Source organism: Thermobia domestica, chromosome 3 (assembly GCF_964235325.1).
Source record: "Thermobia domestica chromosome 3, izTheDome1.hap1.1, whole genome shotgun sequence".
Taxonomy (NCBI): Eukaryota; Metazoa; Arthropoda; class Insecta; order Zygentoma; family Lepismatidae; genus Thermobia; species Thermobia domestica.
The window spans coordinates 74,234,983-74,253,334 of record NC_137456.1 but is presented as its reverse complement, the minus strand read 5'-3'; the positions used below and the strand labels follow the sequence as shown (position 1 = coordinate 74,253,334).

The window sequence follows — 18,352 nt, the reverse complement described above, 5'->3', positions numbered from 1 at the left end:
GTGATAGCTGTGAGTACAGAATTAGAAGACACCGGAAGTTTTACATCTCTCATTTCGAAATACAGCTAGCAGATTACAATTTACAAAGGTAGCGAAATTAGTCAGAAACTCAAGCTTTCACTAAACTTCATTTGAAGCAATTCGATCCCAGCAAGGGTGCTGCAATTGAATTCTTTAAGGTGGAAAATCACCCACATCTCCCGGTAATTCGCACCCTGAAGATAGGCCACCCCTATTAAGAACATTGTACCTCCAAATTCAACACATTCTTGTGGAATGTTTTGAATATACGCTGGTGCAGAAAACGTCACTTCCGCTTCCTGTTTAGCTAGCTGGTTACAAACAAACCAGCTTTGAGCGTATTATATAAAGAAGTTTACATGGTACTCGCCTCTGAAAATTATGTTTTTCGCTTTCGGATGTAACCATAAGATAATATACAGTATTGACTATAGAATTATTAACAAATCAAATTAAATTAGAAATATTTAACTATATAATATATTAAAGAGAAAGCCACGCTGTACCACAAGCGATATAATGATTTATTGGGCAAACATATCTATCTTTTTAAGGACACTTTCCTTTTACATTCTGACAAAATATTCATTTTTACCGAAATCTCCCTTGCTCTCTGATATTTTTAGGCCTAATTTCGTAAACTGTCTATATATAGACATATATATATGTACACTGATAATCACACGTTTAAAGACAGAATAATATTCGAACAGTGTTTGTCCCAGCATGGAGTGTAATACTTGCCTGCCTCCGCTCTTTCCGAACCTCACCAGCGCAAGTTCGATGACAATTTTACCCTTGTGGTAACATATGTCTAAAAATTTGAAACTCTTGATACAATTGTCATTTATAGGCAATGGAGGATTTTAAAATTGGTACATCGGCGTTACACATATGTGAGAAAACCGCATTTAACTAAGCACAAGCTAACCTAACCGTACCGCATGTGGTTGTTGGTAAGAGTATACTAGGACAGGCAATATACTCAAGATTAAACCGGACTTGTTACTTTGTCTCATTTTGTTTAACAAACTATAATTATTTCATCCTATCGATCTACATGAAATTCACATGAAACTTTTTTTTTTTTTTTTTTTTGAAAATTTAAGTCTAACATTTGCTAATCTTTGAAAACAGTTCTGCGCAAGAAAATTATGTAGAAGAACAAAAACAGCGTTAGAAAAGTGTCATGGTTATTAAGAAATTCAAATGCAAATCCATTTTTAGTGAATACTAGCCCAGGTTGATGTATGCTTTTCGTACCTGTCTTTCCACGCATCCCCAACTTCACTGATCCTCCTGATCCCTACAGATGCATGCTTACGTGCGCTCGAGCTTACGTCCCAAGGTTATGCCGGTCACGCAGGAGACGGGGCTCGAGCTTCAAGATGCCCTGAATCCTAATAAATGTTGTGTTACGTGAAGTGACCACTCAGCGTAAGTTTGTACGTGTTTTTCTTATGGTTTTAATATATGTGTATGTTGGCACATTACAAATCTGGACGCCGTTCGTGGCAGACGCAAAGAAAATTCAGATAAGAGTAGAACATTAGATACGATAGTTAGACAATTATACCTTTATAATAACTATTTCTGGTGACGCATTTCAACTTTACCAGAGTCAAGCAGGAAATGAGTATGATAACAAAAGAATGGAGATTAAATTAGGAAACTATTTCCACGGAGAGATGGTTTCCGAAATCAAGTATTCGTAATTGTGTGTTATAGAATACATTGGTTATTCTAGCGCTAAACTCTTTCGCTCCGAATATCTGACCCCTAACTTAAAAAGAAAATTAACCTTTTCCATATTAAATACTTTCACTGAAACTAAACAAACAATATTACTAAAGTATATAGCATAATTCTCAGTAATTTTAATTAAATTTAAAATTATTAAGGGACGCTCATATACATGCTTAATTGTCACTCGCTTGTTGTCTAGCAAGTTATCGGCGATTGCAGCAAATAAAATTTAGAATACAACGCCGTTGAAAGTACCTTAGCAACCACTAGAGACCTACACGGGCCGGGCTTGGGCGGGCCGACACAATCCTCTTCAGGCCGGGCCGGGGCCGATTAATTGCAATTCTTCAATAATTATTGACTTTCGTTAAACGATAATGCCAAACGTTGAAGAAGTGTATCCATGAAAAATGTTACAAAAAATGAAATAGCTATTTACAGTGTGTGTTGCGTTGCGGCCCCACTTTCACTATAGAGGATTGCAGGCATTGCGCGGTAAATTGAGCTCTGACTGACCTTCACTGAACCCACAATATGACAAGGGGTGAGAAATTTTTGCCTGTCGCTAAACAATAATGCCATCTTCACTTTATGCTAAAAATCAATTTAGATTTTTGTTACAGGAAATAGAGTTTTTGTTTTCTCGATGACAGCAAAGTTGTAGGAGGCAATGGCACCATTCGGGAGGCAAGCGTCAGGTTGTGAAACAGTTTAGAAAATATTTTAGGGTTAGGTCAAATTTAGTACTAAATTTTGAGAAAGATTGGGGCTCGAGGTAAATTTAAAAATTTATTGGGCCCGGGCCGGGCTTGAGCCAAGAATTTTAAAAATCTTATCGGGTTGGGTCGAAAATCTCCAAAAAAATTTTCGGGCCCAGGTTGAGCCGGGCCGGCCCGGGCCTAGGTACATTCGGGCTGAAAAATTGGGCGCGTGCAGGTCTAGCAACCATCCTAGCAACTGTAACCAATATGGCTGCGCCCAGTAAAATTCACAGATGAATTCAGCGTATTCAGAGCTTTTAGGAGTCAAATGGGCTGAGTAGTTGTGTTTGGTACTATGACCATTTCTCTGTCGTAAAGAGCTTGCTCTTACTAGCGTTGAGTGGCGGCTCCTGAGGAAAGTCACATATGTGAAAATTAAACTCTTATGAAATTAAAAGGAAAGATTATTCTACACAACAATTTAGATTAACTTTATTCCCTTAGTTTTGACTAATTTACCAGTGTGACCTCCTTCAAGACCCGCCTCTGGCTGTTGACCTATATAACGTACTGTGAACCTTGAAATTTTCTCCAGTGAACTATTTTGTAAATTCAAAGCTTTCTTCCATAGTATAAATTCGGTTTTCTCTGTTCGTAATTAACATAAGGATCCACTTTATATCTAGTTTTGTCTTATGGCATTAGTTTTTGGCCACACATTTACATTCAGCTAGCTATTTTAGATTTATCTTAATGTTAAGCAATTAGTGAATGGTTAGGACTAATTGTTACGAACATCCTCGTGCCCGCGACGTCCATATTAGGATGCAGTTTAATGAAAATATGAGGACGCCAAAGGGGTATGGGGGTGTACCACACTGGTAGCTAAGAATGCTTCCTCAGACATTCTGTAGGTATAGGTAAATAGATGAAATGTATTTTTGAAGTAAAACAAAATAAAATAAAAACTGCCACATCAAAATGTGTGCCCCTTCACTTTCCTTTTCCCAGGTCCTAAGAAAGTCTGCATAGTCACTGGTAACAACTATATTTGTCAGCGATTCGTTGTAATATCAAAAGTCAGTATAAAGAAATTAGCAATGTAATCAATAACTTACTGCAAGCATGCACTGCGACATACAGATGCAATAAGATCGTTGAATGTATTAAAGTTTGCTTATAAATAGTGCAAAATTGCAATCGAATGAACCAACTATACATTGATCTAGGATAGTTATAGTATTCCAAGCAAAGCTCAGTAACTTTAAACTGGAATGGCAAATTTCTAATTCGATTGCAGGGGATGCTGCGAGCCTAAATAGGCTATCTTATTGTATGAGACACGCGGAGCACGCTTTATAAATATTAATACACTTTCGCGTTACAGGAGTCACTTCAAGTTTCGCTCGGGGAACGGGGAGCAAGAATCCCTATGGACAAAGCTTCAAGTTATATCAAAACTCAGTAGGCCACTTGCCCCCGTAAACGATGCCCCTGCTTGGGAAAACTTTCCGCAAGGGGGATCGCATAGGAGATATATGATCAATAATTTAAGTGATTAACTGAGTTTAGCGACCCATTCAGCACTAAGGTTATCAGACCTGGCTCTACGGCTTAACATGGGATCTGGACCACATGAAATCCCACCAGAATCGAACCAATCTCGTATGATTAATGGAAATTATTATGAAAGAATTGGTGGAATAACTATATGGAAGAGAACAGGCAAATTGATGTCCAACAGAAAACCACCATTGGCCTGGAATCGAATCAAGGACCCAGAGGTGCGCTATGCCACCATACAGAGAATGAAAATTCGGGAGAGAGTCATTTATACTAGAACAGCAATTTCAATGGCTACAGTTAAGATTCCAAATTTTAACCTCAAGCTACCCTTTCTGGATATTGTAAACATTTCTTTCTGTATTTTGGAGGAATACAGCTTACATAATAAATAAATCACGCTTATGCATGCTTTTGACACCCGAAAGAAGGTTAATATATATATATATATATATATATATATATATATATATATATACAGTGGCGTAGGGAAGGGGGGGGCCCGAAGGGGCCGGCCCCCCCCAAAGAGGTCCGACAATGTATTTTGGTACTTTGATGTTTGTAATTTTTTATATATTTTTATGTTTATATATTTTTTTGTTTGTAATTTTTCTATATGTACCTATAACAGCATTGGCCCCCCCCCAAACACACATCCTGGCTACGCTACTGTATATATATATATATATATATATATATATATATATATATATATATATATATATATATATATATATATATATATATATATATATATTGTAATTTGGAAGCCGTGTAACTATGTAGACTTATAAAAAGACAGGTCTTTAGTAAAACATCATCGAATGTTCGGCATCTTAATTATAGCCTACAGTGTAATTTTGGAAATACCAAAGAAAAATGAAATTGAGTTCCCCCCCCCCCCCACGGTTATGCCGGCTAGGCTAAAGGAGACAAATGAGAAATGAATGAAATTTGAAATAGAATGAAGAAAGTGGGAGGAAACGGGAGAACTCAGGAAAATCACGCACACGGTGCTTGTCCACCACAAAGTTCATTCACTTGGCGCGAGCTGGTATCTTAACCAGCGGCCCCTGGAAATACTAAAGAAAAATAGATATAGTATACATGAAGCTGCATCAGTTCCCCGAGGAGCAGGACGCTCATACTTTTAGGGATTACTCATTGAGTATGTACGAACATACAAAGGGGGTAACAAAGCGACTTTTATTTACTTATCGACTCATACGAAAATAAAAGAACTTTATATTTGCATGTGTAGTTCCCTTGTACTTTATCTATGGTATGTGTGTGGAGGAGGGGGGGATTTAACGCATATCGCATTTCTTGTGCACATGGATACTTCTTACTATTGCACTACGTAGAAAATTGATGGTATTTCATGTAGAAGTGGTAATAGAACAGAAGAAACGCAGATCAGGGGGTTCTCATGTATACTATTACCGAATAAATATACGTTAGATCTACTTGTCAAGATTTTTTCCCCCCATTGAGAAAAAAAAAAAAACTTTGAATGAATTATAGACATACGCATTTACGAACTGCTCAAGAAATTAACCATTCCAGTAATATCTAAATTACTCTATCTTCTTATAAACTCCCAGTTTAACTGGCAGGTACTATCAAAACAGATTACAATGATATAACATACATCCACTATTCTCTTATTCAACTTAAGAAATTAGAATATTTTAGAACTGGCTTTACACCACAATATAAGAATTAGAAAGTTAGTTATAAGTTACTCTGTAAACTGCAAAATTTTGAAGAAAGAAAAAAAAAGAGAGAAAATGGATAGGAGACTGCGTGATTAATATCTAGGTTACACTCTTTGCAATTTCTGGCCTATTTGACCAAACAGAAGAACGCCCCTTGCAGATCTCAAAACACTGAACATGTACACCTATAGGCACTAATAGTTTTAGAATTTTAATTAGGTCGCATTTTAATTTCATATTACATTAATGTTAGATATATTGTATGTGGAAACAGTAATATTAAAAGTTCTCAGAAAAGAAATATTCGAATTTCCGTAGCCAACACAACACATGACCGAAATCATTCGTCAATATAAATGGCAATGAATTTCAACAAAATAACTGAAATCATAAATAAAAAAAGCATTGCACTTACATGGTGGTCCCGCAAGTAAGAGCCACGTGAGTAAGTACCACAAGCGCACTTTCAACCTAGCCATCCTCACTGTGCAACGAACCAAACCAAACTGACTTCGTGCAACAGACCACCTCTAATAAACAGCGTTGCATGTCCGCTTTCGCGCTACCTGATGAGAAGGAAGCTCAAAGAGCTTGCGCGAGAGGGAGGCATTGCCGCGGCGCATCTAAGCGTGTTTTCTTTCTTTTCTTTTTCTTTCTCCCCTTTCCCTTTTCCATTCATTGGCAGGTTCTTCCGTCTCCTATTAAAAGTTAAAAGATATGATAATTCACTTTTTTGTATAGTAACTTCCATATTCATTTACATCTTTACATATCTATATCAGAGATACTATTTTTCATTCATACTCAGAGCCGTAGCTAGGGGAGGGCGAGAGGGGCGGTTGCCCGGGCGCTGATAGCAACAGGGCACCGAACAAGCAAGAAGAAAAGAAAAACAAAGTGTTGGAAATTAGTAACGATATTTATTGGTGCCCTATTAAATCAATATTGTTATTGGTTTGCAAAGAAATAGATTCGTTATAAAAAAAAAAAAAAAAAAAAAGTCTTGCTCGTTTCGCTCGCAACGTAAACGTTTCAATAAGAGTCACAATAAATTTTTACTTATTACTTAAAGGAAGATATTGTTGTTGATTTGGACTTTAACGTCCCTTTCAGCAGCGAGGCTATATGAAACGGGACATACTGATTAACGTGGAATCCGAACCACATGAGCTCCTGCCAGGAACAGAACTCCAGGTCTCCCACGCCAAAGGCGCGTATGCTTACCGCTTGCCACGAAGGAGCTCTTAAAGAAAGTTATTATATAGCTATGGTTTGTTAATAACGATATGATACATAAGGTGATTACACTATAATCACCTATAGTATACGCACCAGTGTTTTAAAAATCAGAAACGGTCAGTCTGGAATACATGTTCGGCGTTTTGATAGTGATGAGTTTGTTTAGTTAATCATACTTTTTTTTTTTTTTTTTACCCAATCGGATTAATCACGACGATGAGAATGAAAGTATGAAAATGAAAGGAGTGAAGAGATATGCAAGCACACACATGCTTCTGTTTGTGTGGGAATATTAAAAATGAAGGTAAACAAGGGGAATAATAACATTTTCGACCTTGAAGCAGTTGTAGAATATGAGCTAAAGTGGTCAGAACTTAACCAGCGTATTTCGTATTTTCCAAAGACTGATCAGTACCAGCAGTGGCGCATTAAGGATTTTTTTCTGGAGGGGCTACGCACAACACGTGAATAAGCAGTTATATTTTTCCTTTTGGGTGCCGACAAATTGTAATAAAGTTGTGCATATACCATATCTATTTTGGAGTTGGCTTGAGCCCGATAGCCACCCCCTAAATACACCACTGACTACCAGTGGATTTTTTTTTATTCCATTCACATACGAAATGCTTCCAATTTGAAGGACTTTATTGGGATCATTTATCTATCATCTACTTGTATCACTAGGACAGCGTTTCCCAACCTTTTTCAACTTGCGGCACACTACAGGTGTAACTTGAATTCTCGCGGCACACCCATATTTTATATTATTATTATTATTATTATTATTATTATTATTATTATTATTATTATTATTATTATTATTATTATTATTATTATTTGTAAATATAAAATACCGTGGTATTTTTATGTGATTACTTATCTCCTTCTTACAGAGAAGAAAGCTCGATCACTAATTTTCACCCGTGGTAAATCATTATGCATTGGCCTATTTTTTATTCTAATTTTAAAATAGAAAACAATTGCAATGAAATATAGGACTCGGGTTTTAAAACTCCACTTTCTCTTTCGAAAACTGTATCTAACCTTTAACTAAAAAGGAAGAACACTAAATAACGAATAAATAAACAAATCTCCTATACTTTTAAAACACAAATGTAGGTAATTTGTATGCATGTTTGCTTTGTTGAATTTATTGAATGATATGTTAAAATTTCAAGTTACGAAATAGTCTGCAACAATAAACGAGCAATAATGGTCATGACAATGATAAATACATTTTTCAACATTAAAAATGTACAGAAAAGTAACACAGTATGAAACTTAAAATTGTAGATTTATAGTAGAGGTTCATAGTAATGTGAAATACAAATATACATTTTCCCCTATGTCTTGTAATTTGGTTCCTATAGAATTAATAATTTGTTTCGTTTTCCTGGCGGCACACCAACGGCCCATTCGCGGCACACCAGTGTGCCGCGGCACACCGGTTGGGAAACGCTGCACTAGGATATTTTTTTTTGTGCATACGTATCTAGTTGTGTGATATTTTCATCTATCTATATACATACAAAAGATATACACACATTATGTGTGTTACTTTATTTTAAAAATGTTAATTAGTAATAAGTAACCTTAAACTCAGAACTTTCATTCATTAAGAAATTAAGTAATTACTATAATTTCAAACATATGCAGTAGCCAAATTATGTTTTGGATTTCAAATACAAACATTAAACATAGTCTTCACCTCCACTGATCAATATTGAGAAACTCGTAAAGAAGGCTTCTGAATTTCTGTTATATTTCACAAAACATTTTTTTTTTTACCGGAAAAGAATCATTTTTTTTTAAAAAAAAGTATTTGTGTGGTAATATACAGAATAAAATTATTACAAAAGTTTACATACTGGAAATTAACGCTGTCAGCTATTTCGAATATTAAAAAAAAAGCATAGCTTCTAATGTATTGAAATTTCATTTCTTATCGATAGTATGAAATATTGTACAGTAAATAGTTATAAATTTCCATAATTGTTCTCCAAGTGTCTTGTCAAGTTTAGCAGAAAGTGCAAAGTAAGGCTCTTAAAAACAGCTATTATTTGTAAAAGAATACATAATGATCACTTTTATTTGTTGCAATGGTCTGTCCAAGAAGATTGATAAAAACAGCAAAAGCTGCTTTTCTTAAGTGGAAAAAAAAAAGATTGGTAGGATGAATGTAGGGGGCGCCAAATTCTACTTCGCCCCGGGCACTGTAATCTCTAGCTACAGCTCTGCTCATATTGTATGATAAAATATTTTTCCCGAACTAATTATATAGGGTAAAAAGAATCTGAAAGTTTACTGCTGTGGAAAGAACCCTTCGCTTAATAAGTTCCTTGACCTGGATTCCAATTTCCAATTTCTTCCTGGTCTACACCAGTGGCGGCTCGTGCTACAATGCACACATGCACACAAAAACACACACACACACACTCATATATATATATATATATATATATATATATATATATATATATATATATATATATATATATATATATATATATATATATAGATAGATAGATAGATAGATAGATAGATATAGATATATACAGGGCCGGATTTAGGGGGTGCAGAGGTGCACGTGCACCCCCTTCGTTGTAAATATACACTACCTAAAGTGAGAAGCTAGCAGTGAGTTTTGCAAAATCAATAGTTTAAGTCAATTTTCTGAAGGTTGAAGGGAAAGAATTCATCGAGAGCAGATATTTAGCTTTTCCAAAGGGATTCCTCATTCACATCACAGACAGCAAAATCTCTTACCATATACAAAATTTTGTTGACCACATGAATACAGGAGGCCTAATGCAGAGTTCTTTTGACGTATGATTAGCGTCATACTAAAAGTCAGACTACTGCAAGAACCATGTTAGTCGCACTCTTTAGTATGGCACTAATCATGCGTCAGAACGACTCTGCATAAAGCCCAGGATACTTACTATCCGAACTAATCAGCGGACGAACCGACACGGGGCCTCATTTCGTTATGTTCTTCGCAAAATTTCCGTATCTCAAGGCAAATAATCTAATAAGTTATTATTATAACTGCTATGACAACCACAGCAAAGTAAGACGTAAATTTAGCCCCACCTCCACTGGTCTAGTGATCAATGCGTGGGCCTTTGGTTCACGTAATCCCGGATTAGACTTCCGGTCCCAAAAAGTAATTTCCCCCCAAAAAATAATTTCACAATCATTCACCTTCATTAATCATTAGTCTTCGTTCGCGTAAAGGGTATAATTACTTTAAACTTAACATTTCATTTCATAAAACGAAAATGTTGCTTTGCGTTGACGCAACCGTTAGGAATTAGACCTCTGGATAGCATTAGGTTGGTGTGAATAAAAATTATCCAGCTAAATCTGAAGCTTCTAACCCGCTTTATGACTTCTCCCGTTATGAAATGGGTACTCTACCTTATTAGATCTGTCTTACTGCTTATGACTGGTCCATGACTGCAAGGACTTGGCCGTAAATGCTCTTTCCTTTTAATTGCTCACAAGGGCGCCCATCAAAGGGGGCAAGGTGGGGCGATTGCTCCCCCTAGAGGAAATTGTACTTCAGAATATCGAAAATCCAATAGAATTTTTACATTAGTTACAGCAAAATTTGAAACTATTTTTGATACGTCGCTTATACTTGCCCCACCCTTGGAAACCACAACATGGGCGCCCTTGATCACGTAGTTCTGTAAATCTTCAGAGAAGGTAACTTGGTTAAGCCCAGCCCAGGATTTATGTATTTAGACAGACTCGGACTGGCCAGGGCAAGAGGGCAGGAATCCCTGCCGGGGCCCCTCTCCTTCTCTCGTTATACATATATGAATATTGAAGAACATGGAAAGTAAGATAAAACATGTCCGCTGTATTTCAGCATAGTTAATCCTTGTGGTTTGTTCCATTTTCAGAGTTCGGTGGCCCCTAGCATTGAATGCAGTCTTGGGGAGTCCATTATTGGAATGAAACTAACAGTATTATAAAGTCCTGTTTGAGGCCTAGTAAGAATTTATTTCAACAATATGAAGAGGGGGGCCTATGAATGCCGAAATGAGATCCCATGAAACAGAACAGGTCCCCACCCTCGGGCCCCATTACCACGCGTAAATGAAGCTGACAGCTTTATGAAGAACCCCCACCCCATTGCGAGGTTTTACAAGACTCTGTTAAACTTCTTTTTCTTGTACTACTACTACTACTACTACTACTACTACTACTACTACTACTACTACTACTACTACTACTACTACTACTACTACTACTAATAATAATAATAATAATAATAATAATAATAATAATAATAATAATAATAAAAATGTTTAACAAGCTAAATCATTGATATTTCAGTTTTTAACGTATGGTCATATTAAAGTTTTTTTTCCCTCGTATTCTAAGATTTACCAATGTCAATAGTAGAAGTCTATTAGCATTGGACCCCCTGCTAATACCTACTGGTTATACCTACTGGTTTTCCGGCCCTGCCTACCTTAGATCGACTTATATTCTGTGGTGAGGTACCACATATACATCTCCACCATCTCCCGAGCCCAACTGCAAGCATTACTCGCCCTTTTGGAATCAGCCCAAGAGCTTATACGCGTGCGTAGTCCTGGCCCCCCCACCATCACGCAGTTCTTCGAAAACAATTTCAATCGTTTGTACTTCGTTTGCTCCCATTTGCTCCGCAGTAGCTCCGTTTGCTCCTTTACCGTTCCCGAGAAAATAGAACCTTAAAGTGGGGGGGGGGCAAAACAACGTCGCTCCAGCCCCCCACCCAACTAAAAATAATCGCTGAGCGGAACGGATGGTGGCATTAGTTTGTACTTCGTTTGCTCCCATTTGCTCCGCAGTAGCTCCGTTTGCTCCCTTACCGTTCCCGAGAAAATAGAAATTTAAACTGAGGGGCCAGAAAAAGTTGGTCCCAGACACTCGAATTAAAAAGTCACAGAGAGGAACAGATGGTCGCATTCGTTTGTACTTCGTTTGCTCCCATTTGCTCCGCAGTAGCTCCGTTTGCTCTCTTGCCGTTCCCGAGAAAATGGAACCTTAAAGTGGGGGGCCAGAACAACGTTGTTCCAGCCCCCCACCCAACTAATAATAATCGCTAAGGGGAACGAATGGTGGCATTCGTTTGTACTTTGTTTGCTCCTATTTGCTTCGAGGTGGCTCCGTTTGCTCCCTTACCGTTCCGGAGAAAATAGAAATTTAAACTGAGGGGCCAGAAAAAGTTGGTCCCAGACACTCGAATTAAAAAGTCACAGAGAGGAACAGATGGTCGCATTCGTTTGTACTTCGTTTGCTCCCATTTGCTCCGCAGTAGCTCCGTTTGCTCCCTTACCGTTCCCGAGAAAATAGAAATTTAAACTGAGGGGCCAGAAAAAGGTGGTCCCAGACCCTCGAATTAAAAACAGTCACAGAGAGGAACAAATGGTCGCATTCGTTTGTACTTCGTTTGCTCCCATTTGCTCCGCAGTAGCTCCGTTTGCTCCTTTACCGTTAACGAGAAAATAGAACCTTAAAGTGCGTGCGTAGTCCTGGCCCCCCCACCATCACGCAATTCTTCGAAAATAATTTTAATCGTTTGTACTTCGTTTGCTCCCATTTGCTCCGCAGTATCTCCGTTTGCTCCCTTACCGTTCCCGAGAAAATGGAACCTTAAAGTGGGGGGGCAGAACAACGTCGTTCCAGCCCCCCCACCCAACTAAAAATAATCGCTGAGGGGAACGGGTGGTGGCATTCGTTTGTACTTCGTTTGCTCCCATTTGCTCCGCAGTATCTCCGTTTGCTCCCTTACCGTTCCCGAGAAAATGGAACCTTAAAGTGGGGGGGGGGGGGCAGAACAACATGGTCCCAGCCCCCCACCCAATAGCAGAGAGGAACGGATGGTGACATTCGTTTGTACTTCGTTTGCTCCCATTTGCTCCGCAGTAACTCCGTTTGCTCCCCTACCGTTCCCGAGAAAATATAAATTTAAACTGAGGGGCCAGAAAAAGGAGGTCCCAGACCCTCAAATTAAAAACAGTCACAGAGAGGAAAAGATGGTCGCATTAGTTTGTACTTCGTTTGCTCCCATTTGCTCCGCAGTAACTCCGTTTGCTCCCTTACCGTTCCCGAGAAAATGGAACCTTAAAGTGGGGGACCAGAACAACGTTGTCCCAGCCCCCCACCCAACTAAAAATAATTGTTGAGGGGAACGGATGATGGCATTCGTTTGTACTTCGTTTGCTCCCATTTGCTCCGCAGTTTCTGCGTTTGCTCCCCTACCGTTCCCGAAAAAATAGAAATTTAAAGTGGGGGTCAGAACAACATGTCCCAGCCCCCCACCCAATAGCAGAGAGGAACGGATGGTGACATTCGTTTGAACTTCGTTTGCTTCCATTTGCTCCGCTGTAGCTCCGTTTGCTCCCCTACCGTTCCCGAGAAAATAGAAATTTTATGTGGGGCGCCAGAACAACATGTTTCCAGCCCCCCACGCAATGGTAGGGAGGAATGGATGGTGGTATTCGTTTCTACTTCATTTGCTTCAATTTTCTTCGCAGTTTCTCAATTTGCTCCTCTGCCGCTCCCGAGAAAATGGAACATATTCTGGTGGTCCAGGAAAGCATAGTCCATTCACCTCGAATTGAAAATAATTTCAATGAGGAACGGATGGCGGCATTCGTTTGTACTTGGTTTGCTTCGCGGTAGCTACGTTTACTCACTTACCATATCCGAGGAAATGGAACTTTAAAGTGGAGACTAGAACAAAATTGTCCCAGCATCCCACTCAAATAAACATAATAACATAGGGGAGCGGATGGTGGAATATTTTGTACTTCGTTAATTTCGATTTGCTTCGCAGTTTCTTGGGTTGCTCTCCTAGCGTTCTCGAGTAAACAGAACTTACACACGTGATTTCAGCCACCCTCCGAACTTATATAATCGCAGAGGGGAGTGAATGTTGGCTTTATCTCGTTTGTTCATATTTGCTCCACAATTGCTCTGAGTACTCGTCTACTCCGATTGATGTTAAGAAAGAGGAATTGTGAAGCGGTTGGTTTGGAAATGTGATCGCAGTCCTCAACCACCTAAAAAGTCGGGGAACATTAGGGAAGAAAGTGAAACAATTCCAGAACAATTCGGGGCAAATCACGCAAACAATTATTTTTTACTACATTTTTTAGGAGGTTGAGGACTGGGATCACATTTCCACACCAACCGCTTCAAAATTCCACTTTCTTAAGAAGAATCGGTGTAGACGAGTACTCAGAGCAATTGTGGAGCAAATATAAATAAACGAGATATAGCCAACATCCACTCCCCTCTGCGATTATATAAGTCGGGAGGGTAGCTGAAATCACGTAAGTTCTGTTTACTCGAGAACGCTAGGGAAGCAACCCAACTAACTGTGAAGCAATTCGAAGCTAAAGAAGTACAAAATAATGCCACCATCCGCTTCCCTATGTTATTATGTTTATTTGAGTGGGATGCTGGGACAATTTTGTTTTAGTCTCCACTTTAATGTTCCATTTCCTTGGGAATGGTAAGTGAGTAAACGTAGCTACCGCGAAGCAAACCAAGTACAAACGAATGCCGCCATTCGTTCCTCATTGAAATAATTTTCAATTCGAGGTGCTGGGACTACGCTTTCCTGGACCACCAGTTTAATGTTCCATTTTCTCGGGAACGGCAGAGGAGCAAATTGAGAAACTGCGGAGAAAATTGAAGCAAATGAAGTAGAAGCGAATGCCACCATTCATTCCTCTCTAACATTGCGTAGGGGGCTAGTTGTTCTGACTCCCTCAGTCTAAAATTCTATTTTCTCGCGAACGCCAGGGGAGCAACCGGACAAATTGCGGAGCAAATGAGAGCAAAGGAAGTACAATCGATTGCGACCATCTGTTCCTCTCCGTGATTTTTTTTAATTCGAGGGGCTGGGATCACTTTTTTCTGGCCCCTCGAAGTTCCCGGGCTCCTTTTTTCTGGCCACTCACAGTTTAAAGTTCCATTTTCTTGGGAACGGTAGGGGAGCAAACGGAGCTACTGCGGAGCAAATGGGAGCAAACGAAGTACAAACGAATGTCACCATCCGTTCCTCTCTGCTATTGGGTGGGGGGGCTGGGACCATGTTGTTCTGCCCCCTACTTGAAGGTTCCATTTTCTCGGGAACGGTAGGTGAGCAAACGCAGAAACTGCGGAGCAAATGAGAGCAAACGAAGTACAAACGAATGCCACCATCCGTTCCCCTCAGCGATTATTTTTAGTTGGGTGGGAGGGGGCTGGGACGACGTTGTTCTGGCCCCCCCACTTTAAAGTTCCATTTTCTCGGGAACGGTAAGGGAGCAAACGGAGTTACTGCGGAGCAAATGGGAGCAAACGAAGTACAAACGAATGCGACCATCTGTTCCTCTCTGTGACTGTTTTTAATTTGAGGGTCTGGGACCACCTTTTTCTGGCCCCTCAGTTTAAATTTATATTTTCTTTGGAACGGTAGGGAAGCTAACGGAGCTACTGCGGAGCAAATGGGAGCAAACGAAGTACAAACGAATGTCACCATCCGTTCCTCTCTGCTATTGGGTGGGGGGTGGGACATGTTGTTCTGGCCCTCCCATTTTAAGGTTCCATTTTCTCGGGAACGGTAAGGGAGCAAACGGAGATACTGCGGAGCAAATGGGAGCAAACGAAGTACAAACGAATGCCACCATCCGTTCCCCTCAGCGATTATTTTTAGTTGGGTGGGTGGGCTGGAACGACGTTGTTCTGGCCCCCCCACTTTAAGGTTCCATTTTCTCGGGAACGGTAAGGGAGCAAACGGAGATACTGGGGAGCAAATGGGAGCAAACGAAGTACAAACGATTGAAATTGTTTTCAAAGAATTGCGTGATGGTGGGGGGGCCAGGACTACGCACGCCCTTAAAGTGGGAGGCTAGAACAACGTCGCTCCAGCCCCTCCCCCCCCCCATCGAACTAAAAATAATCGCTGACCGGAACGGATGGTGGCATTCGTTTGTACTTCGTTTGCTCCCATTTGCTCCGCAGTAGCTCCGTTTGCTCCCTTACCGTTCCCGAGAAAATAGAAATTTAAACTGAGGGGCCAGAAAAAGTTGGTCCCAGACACTCGAATTAAAAAGTCACAGAGAGGAACAGATGGTCGCATTCGTTTGTACTTCGTTTGCTCCCATTTGCTCCGCAGTAGCTCCGTTTGCTCCCTTACCGTTCCCGAGAAAATAGAAATTTAAACTGAGGGGCCAGAAAAAGGTGGTCCCAGACCCTCGAATTAAAAACAGTCACAGAGAGGAACAAATGGTCGCATTCGTTTGTACTTCGTTTGCTCCCATTTGCTCCGCAGTAACTCCGTTTGCTCCGCTTACGTTCCCGAGAAAATGGAACATTAAATTGGGGGGACAGAACAACGTCGTTCCAGCCCCTCACCCAACTAAAAATAATCGCTGAGGGGAACGGATGGCGGCATTCGATTGTACTTCGTTTGCTCTCATTTGCTCCGCAGTTTCTACGTTTGCTCCCCTATCATTCCCGATAAAATAGAAATTTAAAGCACGGGGCCAAAATTACATGGTCCCAGCCCCCCAATCAATAGCAGATAGGAACGGATTGCGGCATTCGCTTGTACTTCATTTGCTCCCATTTGCTCCGCAGCTCCAAAGTTTGCATCCTTTCCGTTCCCAAGAAAATGGAACTTTAAACTGTGAGGGGCCAGAAAAAAGGAACCCAGGAACTTCGAGGGGCCAGAAAAAACTGATCCCAGTCCCTCGAATTAAAAAAAAATCACAGAGAGGAACAGATGGTCGCATTCGTTTGTATTTCTTTTGCTCTCATTTGCTACGCAGTTTGTCCGTTTGCTCCCCTACCGTTCTCGAGAAAGTAGAATTTTAAACTGGGGGTTCCAGAACCAGAGATGTTCACCCTCGTGAGGGTGGCCCTCTCGAGGGTATCCTCACCCTCAAGTTTCCTCGCCCACAGTGACGCGAGGGCGAGGGAGCGCGAGGGCGAGGACAAGTTTTGGCCGCGAGGGCGAGGGTGCGCGAGGGCGAGGACAAGCTTCGATGGCGAGGGCGAGGGTGCGCGAGGGCGAGGACAAGTTTTGGCCGCGAGGGTGAGGGTGCGCGAGGGCGAGGACAAGCTTCGATGGCGAGGGTGAGGGTGCGCGAGGGCGAGGAAAAGCTTCAACGAAGAAGGTGAGGGTGCGCGAGGGCGAGGAAAAGCTTCGACGAAGAGGGCGAGGACAAGTTTCGGCAGTGAGGGAGATGGTGCGCGAGGGCGAGGACAAGCTTCGATGCCGAGAGTGAGGGTGCGCGAGGGCGAGGAAAAGCTTCGACGAAGAGGGCGAGGGTGCGCGAGGGCGAGGACAAGTTTCGGCAGCGAGGGTGAGGATGTGCGAGGGCGAGGAAAAGCTTCGACGAAGAGGGCGAGGGTGAACGAGGGTAAGGGCCAAGTGTTACTGCGGGAGCGAGGGTGCACGATGGCTAGAGACAACTTCCTTCAGTAGAACGAGGGCACGCGAGGGAGGAGGACAAGCTTCCTTAAAAGCAACTGTTTTGGAGTTTGCTGTTTGACCTCTTTTGGAGAGAGGCAAAATTTAAAATATCATCTGCCATGTCCCCTAGATGAAAAGTTAATGTCTATACATTAATTAATCGTATAATCTAAGGTTATACATTAATCGTATTTTTCCTTTCAATTAATTGCAGTAGACAATTTCTCGTGTGTACGTACATAATTATTAAAAATAATAATGCAAATAAGAATAATATTTGATTTTTCCCATGAAAGTTTCCGGGTAGAAATAGCGCTACATTAAGAAGTAAGTGTGCCTCATTGTTGCCCTCCCTGTGCTGGAGACGTTTTAAGTAAGAAGTGTCTAGTACACTGTCATGTTTAAAGAGTGTTGGTAGACAGACAGACAGTCACTTACGTCATTCTCACGTGCCTCCTGGAGGCGCTAAGCTCTGAGCGTGCCATTTAGGGAGGAACGGTGGCTCAGCGATAGAGAAATTACCTTTGTTCGTAGGGTCGCATGTTCAATTCCCGTCCAAGTAAGTTCGTGGTGGAGGACATCGTGTTCGTGGGTTTTCTGGGGATTCTCCAGTTTCCTACCCATTCTCATTCAACTATTTCTTTCATCATTCACTTCTGTCTCCTTTAGCATTTAGCTTGCATAATCGTGGGATCTTAAAGATTTCATTTTTCATTTGCCTTTACGTATTTGTAGTGTAAAGAATCCTTGAGACAACGTTTGAAAGATATCATTTCATAATTGTGGGAATTACTGAAAATAAACTTTCCAACAATGATGGCTGCCAAAAATAAACCAAGACCAAAGTGATAAAGTGCACAAATTGGCCCCTAGGGTAGTTTCTTAAGACA

At 40.5% G+C, this 18,352-nt stretch overlaps 1 protein-coding gene across 1 annotated transcript in view; it reads right to left on the bottom strand.

Annotated features, from left to right (window-relative positions):
* Positions 1 to 6,322, bottom strand: part of LOC145680514 (uncharacterized) — a 144,924-nt gene extending 138,602 nt beyond the window's left edge. The window contains exon 1 of the mRNA XM_081751116.1: positions 6,165 to 6,322. Coding sequence (XP_081607242.1) covers positions 6,165 to 6,228 — 64 coding nt within the window. The 5' untranslated portion in view covers positions 6,229 to 6,322. The remainder of the gene's footprint in view (positions 1 to 6,164) is intronic.
* Positions 6,323 to 18,352: the final 12,030 nt, after the last annotated feature.